This window comes from Aulonocara stuartgranti (genome assembly GCF_965226115.1).
Source record: "Aulonocara stuartgranti genome assembly, chromosome: 9".
Taxonomy (NCBI): Eukaryota; Metazoa; Chordata; class Actinopteri; order Cichliformes; family Cichlidae; genus Aulonocara; species Aulonocara stuartgranti.
This window is the reverse complement of record NC_138960.1, coordinates 14,772,699-14,781,293: the sequence shown is the minus strand read 5'-3', so window position 1 is coordinate 14,781,293 and position 8,595 is coordinate 14,772,699. Positions and strand designations below refer to the sequence as shown.

The window sequence follows — 8,595 nt, the reverse complement described above, 5'->3', positions numbered from 1 at the left end:
CAGATGTGTTGGTGTAAAGATTTACAGCGTCAATTAAACCTAATTTAATCATTTTATTGTACTCACTGGCCACTTTGTTAGGTACACCTGTTGAGCTGCTTTTTAACAAAGCTATCTAGTCAGCCAATCACATGGCAGCAACTCAATGCATTTAGACATGCAGACAAAGTTCAACCTGATCATCAGAATGGGGAAAAAGGTGATTTAAGTGACTTTGAAAGGTTGTTGGTGCCAGACAAGCTGATCTGAGTGTCTCAGAAACTGCTGACCTGCTGGGATTTTCCCACACAGTCATCTCTTTGGTTTACAGACACTTGTCTGAAAAAGACGAAATATCCAGTGACCGTGAGTTCTCTGGATGAAAATGCGTCATTGATGCCAGATTGAACTGATAGGAAGGCGATAGTAACAAACCACTCGTTACAACCAAGGTATGAAGAAGAGCTTCTCTGAACACGGAACATGTCAAAACTTGAAGCAGATGAGCAGCAGACGACTCTCCTGTCCGCCTGGTGTGATGAGTCTTAGTTCCTACAAATGTGCTAGCACCAATATCAGCAGGATTTTGCCACTAAGAAGCATTATTTGCATAAAAAAAGACACCTTAAGACAATTGATCCTGTAGGAGAAAATATTTCTGTTTGAACCAAAGCAATGAACCGGCTGACCAGCCGTTTATCAGACTGACAACCCGGTATTAGTATTCCCGTGCTGAAACTATCCAGTGACATCTTGTTTTTAAAGTATGCATGAATCTCTAATCTCCGATGATTAACTCATCTTTTTTGGGAATATTTGAATAAGTTACCTGTTGTTATGTTCTGATCATCTCTTTGACAGCTAAATAATCATTAAATGATGTCTTATCTCTTTTCTCAGATTCTTTCAGAAAGCCTCTTCTTTTTTTTCTTTTAAAACACATTTCTGCAGCTGAGCTAAACTGTCCAGAACCATTATTTAGAAAATGGTTTTAGTTGGTTTGGCAGTAGTTTCCAATTAATTGGCAAAAGAAATGAAAAACACGAGGAAATTGGAGACGGGTCGTTTCCAGGAAAGAATCCGTTGCCAACGTTAACACGAAGACTTCTTTATTTATTCAAAGGAGCAAGTCTCCTGATCTGATGTCAGCACATTTACAGGGTCAAAGTTAGATAAGACGCTGCTTGGCAGGTCTGCGGTATGAGCTGATGGCCCCGCTCGGCAGATAAAGTGGCAAAAGGTTATTACTATGTTTAATGTTACAGACATATTACTCAAAAATCTTACTTCACCACTGTTTTTCCTACAGTCATTGTCTCAGCAGAGGCAGAGGCAGAGGCTGAGGCAGAATTCGTCGGAAGTGAAAGGTGAGAAAGCAAAACCGAAACATGCAAACATCTGACCTATGACCTACTAAATACTGATCTATCCTCTGATCGGACTTTTCTGGGTGCATTTTCCATCCTTTCCTTCACGTTAGATGAAGTCTCCCAGGTGCTGCTCTCTCTCTCTCGCCCCAAAGTTGCCGCTCATGTCACGGGCAGCTATGTCCCCAAACTGGAGCGAGCAGGAGGAGGTGAGTGCTGCTGAAAGTGGCCGTTAGGCGGATTGCGTTAGAGCAAAATTTAAACAGCATGCACAGAGTGACCTTTCAATTTAAAGGCAACGTCTGTATTTTATTCTTGGACTCTACTAGCGTAGCTTTGCATGAGTTACACTTCAAAATAAGCCAGATCCCCTGTCTTAAACAAGCTGTTTGCCCTTTAAGCCAACTTTCTTCTTATTGAATGCCCCTCATTAACAAAATTTGGACAGCAGTTGGGTGCGGCTTCTGGGCCTAAGATGACCACATTAGGGATATCCCCTCTCACCGACATCATAGAGATTTATGAGTAGAACAAACTCCCAAAACTGAGAGTTTTTGGCTCAGAATGATTACTTTCACATATCCTGACCTCGTTATTAGGAGTCTTTAAAACAAACTGTTGAACTCCACCACCCTTAAAATGAAGTTTTAGCTGTCATCACATGTGATTGCATAACAAAATCTGATGTTGTCCACTTGCCTTACTTCCTCAGCTCCAGTCTTTGCTGGGCGGCGCGTTTATGGCCAGAAGATCTCATGGTGGGAGGGCCGTAAGGGGCTGGCCTTCCTCCAGGACGTCCAGCTGGTGGATGGGGAGCTGGTGGTGTCGCAGCCGGGCCTCTACTACGTCTACGCCCAGACTTACTTCAGACACAGCCACCTGGGGGAGGATGGAGAGGACAGCGAGGAGGTGGAGGATAGGGGGAAACCTCTGCTGCAGTACATCTATAAGAAGGTGAGAGACACATTCATAAACTAACTTATCACTTTTTGTTCTTTCACTCGTCTAGTGTTGTAAAAATTTGGTTTGACCTGTACTCATGCATCAGTCTAATTATTCATTTTGGCGATAAAACAAAACTCCTTCTGCATGAATTAAATCCAGCTTGTCTTGACCTATCTGCACATTTATTTGTAATCTTTTAGTGTTTGTTGCACAGAACATCGCAGACTGTTGAGTCACTGGGGCGGGCAGGGGTGTGTTAGGATGGTGTCTGACTAGTAAAATATGATGACTAATAAGCATTCAGACAGAATTGCTGTAAATATCGAGTAACCTTTGGCTTCTGCTTTGTCAGCTAAAACTTCAATTAAAGGGGACATATTTTACCCGTAAAAATGAAAAAGAGCCAATTTCTAGCATTATGCTTGTGTATTAATGGGCATTCAAATCCATTGTGCTTTTTATTTTTGGATCAAAAATGAATTAAAATAAAAATGTCAAAAATGGAGCCCACTGGGGCATCCAGTCTGGTTGATCAGGATGTAATAGTTGGGATTGTGTCGCAAGTTTTAAAGCTGATGAGTTCATGAGAGTGTTTGTTCAAACTGTTAATTTCTGCCAATTCAGACGCCTGAATCATTGTTCGGAGTCTTTGGAGTCCTTCTGAAGAAGACATTACAGATGGCCTAGGGCTGTGCGATATGACCAAAATCTCATATCCCGATATAAGAATTCTATCGTCCGATAACGATATAAATCACAAAAATTTAACATTTTTGTAAATTCTGTGAATCTCGGGCAGCTCGACTTGCGTGAAGTGTTTCCAGCTGCGCGTCATGTAGCTGGAGTCGAGTGTTTTAACCGATGCATGAAACTATACATTTTTAGACGTAAGTTGTAACGGCCGCCGTTTTCTTTGTGAGTATTTATTTATTACACGGCGTGCTGCGGGGAACTGCCTGTTCTAACGTTTGAGTCTAAGGTTTATTTTTTAGCACCTGCGGCTCTTTTTTACTTCTCATCTGTAAATGATCTGCTCTTTCACGTGATTCAGTTTATTTTGAAAAGTCTCAACAGGATCTTGAGCTTTATTGTGAAAGGTTTATGTGGAACATAAACAAGCAGACACGCGATGGTTTTACCGTCATTGTTGCTAACGACAACGCATAAAAACAGGCACTTGTCCATCTGTAGTGTGGTTATATAAAATATAAGAGAAAGATAGAACTTTAAGAAATTAATATAGCCACTACAGTGACCATCAAAACCATGAACAAATATTGCCGTAAAGAGTTTATTTTGCGACACCACGAAACAAACGATAGCGTAAAATGAAACGATGGACGTTTTTATATCGTCATCCGATATATATCGTTATATCGAACAGCCCTAAGATGGCCTGTCATAACAAACCAAATTAAGGAGGTTGAGCCGAGGATCTGCACCGATGCTTCTCCGTTATGTATGACAACAATCTTTCTTGTAGTGACTGTGGAGACTGTGCAAGTGGAAAAACATGCTGAACTTATTGTCACAATCTTTTAAGTCATCCCGGGCCGTGTGCCATCTGTTTGTAAATGGATGTTTTATTAAATGTGACTGTTGGACTTCACTAGTTTAACAGTGGTCATGCTTGATGTTTGCAGGTATGTGACAGTAACCAGTCACTCACCAGGCAAGCTGCAGCTGATTAGCATTAGCCAAATTAGCTGACCAACTTCCACTTGATTTTTTTGCTGAACGACCAAGCGAAAACCTCTGGTACTGAAATGATACTGTGTAGTACAGGCCATCAAAGAAGTCTGTGTTAAAGCTTTTCTGAGTAATAGTCTTGTTTTTTATTAGTGAGCATTTAGAAACCAGCCACCGAAGGGCCTTATGCCAGTGTACTCATGGAGCACATGGATTGGATTCTTCTTTGTCTTTTTTCTGAGCCCAGATTATAATTGAAATTAATTTGTTTTGTCCTGCAAAAGACAGATTCTTGGACCAGAGTATGATTGAGAAACTTGTAAACAACTCCCAAGAAAGCTTTTGTTTAAGACAAAATTTAGGAGGTTTTTGATCATAAGCAGTGACAGCTCGCTGACAGCTGATTGGTTGCTTCTCTTCTCTGTGGTTGAGACTCAAACATGAAATCAAAATTTGTAATTCCTGCCTTCACGCCACCTTTGAAGCACTCATTCTTTAGCGCTTCTAACATATCGCATTTCTCTCACCTGCTCTTCTCCCAACAGATGAGCTCATACCCGGCTCCCATCCTGCTGATGAAAACAAGCCGCACTTCCTGCTGGTCCCGAGGTTCCCAGTACTCTCTGCACTCCGCCCACCAGGGGGGGCTGTTCCCGCTCACTACCGGCGACCGCCTGTTCGTCACGGTGACAAATGCATCTGCTGTGGACATGGACGAGGAGACCAGCTTCTTCGGTGCATTTCTGATCAGCTAGAGTAGCAGGTCTTGGACTGGGCATCTCGGGTTTTACCTGGTGAAATAGCTTAATGATGCTACCGTGCTGTAATGATGAGTGTGGTAGCATCTAGACTTCTCCTAGAGTTCAAAACTATAAAAGTCAAGGAGAAGTCAAACAACTTTTACGACACTGGTTCTCTTGGGGGAGAAGACACTGATGTGGCTGTGCATGAGTGCTTATCAAACCAAACAGACTTTTGTATTCGAGTGTCTTAAAGTAAGTGTGGACTGGACTTTCCAGGGGTGTAGTTTTTTTTACAAACATCTCTTTAAGGCGGAAGTACAGTTTTTAAGGATATTTAGGCCCAAAAGCAATTTTAACTCATTCACTGCCATTGACGTCTATAGCCGTCAATTGCAGTGAATGAGTCAATGGGTTTAACTCATTCACTGCCAATGGCTGGCAGTGAATGAGTTAATATCCAACTAGGCATCTAATGCCTAATTCATAGCTCTGGACCCAATATCCAACCTAGATCTTCAGCAAAATATAGACTACTTGTTGCACAAACTGTTTAATTTCTTGTTGTGTCATCTACAATCTGTGTGGAGAGCAAAAGGAGGATTCAATTTGCTAAAATGCAATCTAGAAAGGAGTTCCTAAACTAATCCACGGGCTACACCGGAATACCCCCCAAATTACGCGTCTCCAGAGGCTTAAACAACAGACTAGCTGAAGTCTTGGATAGGTAGGTCTCAATGTCACACTGAGATGCAAACCTGCAGATCAACTCTTACAGCCTACTACACACCCTGAGGCAAATGTAATGTAGGGCATGCGTTTTAAACTGCTTCAGCCTAGCTACAGTTGCTCCACACCTGCAAGCCACTTTGTAGCCCACCTTCACCTATCGCCTCTTTTTCTTTTCTTCTCTGCAGGGTCTTGCTGCTGCTGCAGGGGTCCCAGAGCAGAGTCATGTAGCCAAAAGTAAATTAGTGCAGATGGAAGTAATGTTTTGCCATAGTGGTCTTGCCTGGGGTAGACAATTTGGCTGTGAAGTGGCTGTGCAACACAAATATCCACAGGAAAGTTTGCCAAAGACCGAGAGTTTGTCAAACTTTTATTCTTTGTTCTTATTCTTCTTTAACCCCTGAAGCAGTCGTGCCTAAAACCACCAAAAGTTGGAACCATTGAAACTGCCTGTGTTGCCTGAACAGGCTTCCACTTCCAGGGGGCTAGCACAAAGAATCAGAGCTTTAACGCTTATATCCAAGCCTATGACTAATTTAGAAACACTAAGAAAATTGTACGTCTTTGGACTGAGGGAGCAAACTGGACCACCTGGAGAAAAGCCCATGGAGGCACAGGAAGAACACAAAAGCTCCACATAAAAGGCCCACCTGGCCATAAAGTTTATACCAAGGAACCATCTTGCTTTGAGGGGACAGTGCTCCCCACCAGGCCTGGATACACCAATCACAAATAAACAAAAGCAATACCAGCTGCAGTTGTTCTCAGTTCTGCCATTAAGAAATGTTTGTATAAAAGTCATTTGAGTCCACACAGAAATTTTAGGTGTATTCCTGTTTAGAGATGTAAATGCTGTGCTATATTTTTTTATTTTTATAATAATCATTTAAGTATTGAGTTCGTGAACCCTTTGTTCTTGATATTCCCCCAGTCAGAGTACAAACATGTGGGTAAAAGTATTAAACTTAGAGACAATTTACTGCCTTTCAGATATACTTAATATACCGACCCATCATGTTGACAACCATATTGGGACTATGAAATAGGGCTGCTTACAGTCTCGCTTTTTTCTGTCAGACTTCAGCATTTTGGCTCGTCAACTCCGACCTTTCTCCAAGAGGTGCATTAAATGCTCCCTTGCAGTTGGTATTCATGCTATGTTGGATTAACTGCAGATGTGACTTTCAGACTCGGGAAAATGGTCTGCATCTAAACAGCAGAAATATGTTGTTTTCATGTCTGTGTAGCTCTGCTGCTTTCCACATTGTTGTAGTGAACAACACAGCAGATGCCTTCCAAGGTAATTCAAATTAAAAAGCTGTTTTCACACATGCTCTGCAGCCCCGAACCTTAGTAGACATGACCAGACAGAGGTGCATGATGGAAAACAAATGTTTGAGGCAATCAAATAGGACCGTAGCCTGATTTAACCTTCCAGATCTCTCGTATTAGGTCCCAGTGATTTGTGAGAGCAGAGCAGCTATTGTTTGGTACAGCACTAATGATTCAGAAAAGAAGAAATTCAACTGTTGACAAATGTCTTCACTCAGTCTTTCAAAATAATAAAGCGTGAGAACAGAATATATAACAAATAAGGTGACCAGGTTTTTCCTGTCTGCTAGCTGTCAGTAAAAACTGGCGGCCAAGTGATTTCAAAATTTATGCGATGGGAATTAAACCAGTGCACTCCCCAACAAGTTCCAGGTCAGGTCTACAGTCCTGCCAAGGAAATGTTTGTTTTCATGCGCAACTAGAGCATCAAACAAACCACACAAACAGCTTTTTTCCTCCAGTTTTTGCTTGTTTAAAGCAGCTGGCCTCAAATTTCATTCTGAGTGGAATAAAATATAAAATCTTAATAATTCTAATTTAAGGTGCAGAAAACCTGGAGAAGTTGCTATAGTTAACATCATCATCATCTGCTAATGGCATGAATGTAAACCCCCTCCAAATATTTACCATTACCACAAAAATGATCAGCTCGATGCTGCTGAACACGAGACTACACCTGGTAATGTAACTTTAAGCAACGAATACTTTTAATCTGGTTATGAATCTCAAGTATCCCCATTAAAGGTATTTTGTTGTATTCACTGATGGATGCAGCAAGATTTAGTTGAGTTTAACGTGACATAAAAAGACATGAATGCAACATTCACTGTATTACTTATGTAAATAAATACAAAGCACAATCATTTCTCGTACGTTGTGTTTAAGAACGCGTGTTTGAACTTTTGTAAAGGTGGTTGTTTAAGTTTTGTTAAGTCATGTTATGCTCCGGACCAGCTTTGGTGTAAAAATGTGGTTTCACATTTGTGTTTTGGGGTTAATTATTTATGAAGTGGATCTACTACAAAACAGTCCATGCTATTTTTCCCTTTCACTCCCGATCAGACTGGGAAGTTGATGTGAATTAAGCCAGTACCTTAAATTCAGCCCTCTTTGTCCACTTCAGTTTATTTGCCAGACATCAAAAACGGACACTCATCAGGTTATTAAGAATTTAATTCTTTGCCAGATAATTAAATGTGAATGTAAATAATCCAATTTTTGTGGGTGTAAATATGTGAAATAAAGATTCAATAAAAAAGCTCTTTGGATTTTTGTCCATTGTCTTATGTGAGAGACAGTTGCACTGGAGACGAGGGTGAAGTCCAAGCTCTAATCAAAAGCTGAGGTTGGCAAACTCTGTGAGTCCAGAAAGTCAGCTCTTAAGGATATAATAAGAAATTCTTGGAAACATCTGCTGAATGGACCAGTATTTATATTGTGCCTTTCTTCTCTGAGCAGTCAAAGTGTAAATCATAAATTAATACCACCACGTTTTTGGAAAACTACAAAAGCACACTCAGTAACGTGATGCCAGGCTGCAGCAGCACAGCATGTTCTCTGGTAGCACGAGCAAGCAAGCGGGTCGCAGAAATCATGGAGGAAGAAGCCTGGGATTAGGAGATTTTTCTTTCTCTAAAGGCCTGCAAACCAAATAAGCTGAGTCACTTTAATCCTCCTCAAAGTTTGAAGGGTTGCTGTTTGTTTGTGGTTATAAATTAGGGGCATGAAATGCTGAAGAGAACGGAAAATTATGCAGTTTAACAAAGAAATGTGAATGCGTTAAAGCAGACATCGTAAAAAGAAAAAGAAGACAA

General features: G+C 41.0%; 1 protein-coding gene across 2 annotated transcripts in view; it reads left to right on the top strand.

Moving 5' to 3' along the window:
• Window positions 1–8,049, top strand: part of LOC309713681 (tumor necrosis factor ligand superfamily member 10-like) — a 31,517-nt gene extending 23,468 nt beyond the window's left edge. The window contains exons 3-6 of one of the 2 annotated variants that reach the window (XM_082545482.1): window positions 1,289–1,346; window positions 1,460–1,555; window positions 2,059–2,300; window positions 4,526–8,049. In XM_082545482.1, the coding sequence (XP_082401608.1) occupies window positions 1,289–1,346; window positions 1,460–1,555; window positions 2,059–2,300; window positions 4,526–4,735 (606 nt within the window). In that variant the 3' untranslated portion in view covers window positions 4,736–8,049. The remainder of the gene's footprint in view (window positions 1–1,288; window positions 1,347–1,459; window positions 1,556–2,058; window positions 2,301–4,525) is intronic. The other variant, XM_082545483.1, reaches the window with a different exon arrangement.
• The last annotated feature ends 546 nt before the right edge of the window (window positions 8,050–8,595 follow it).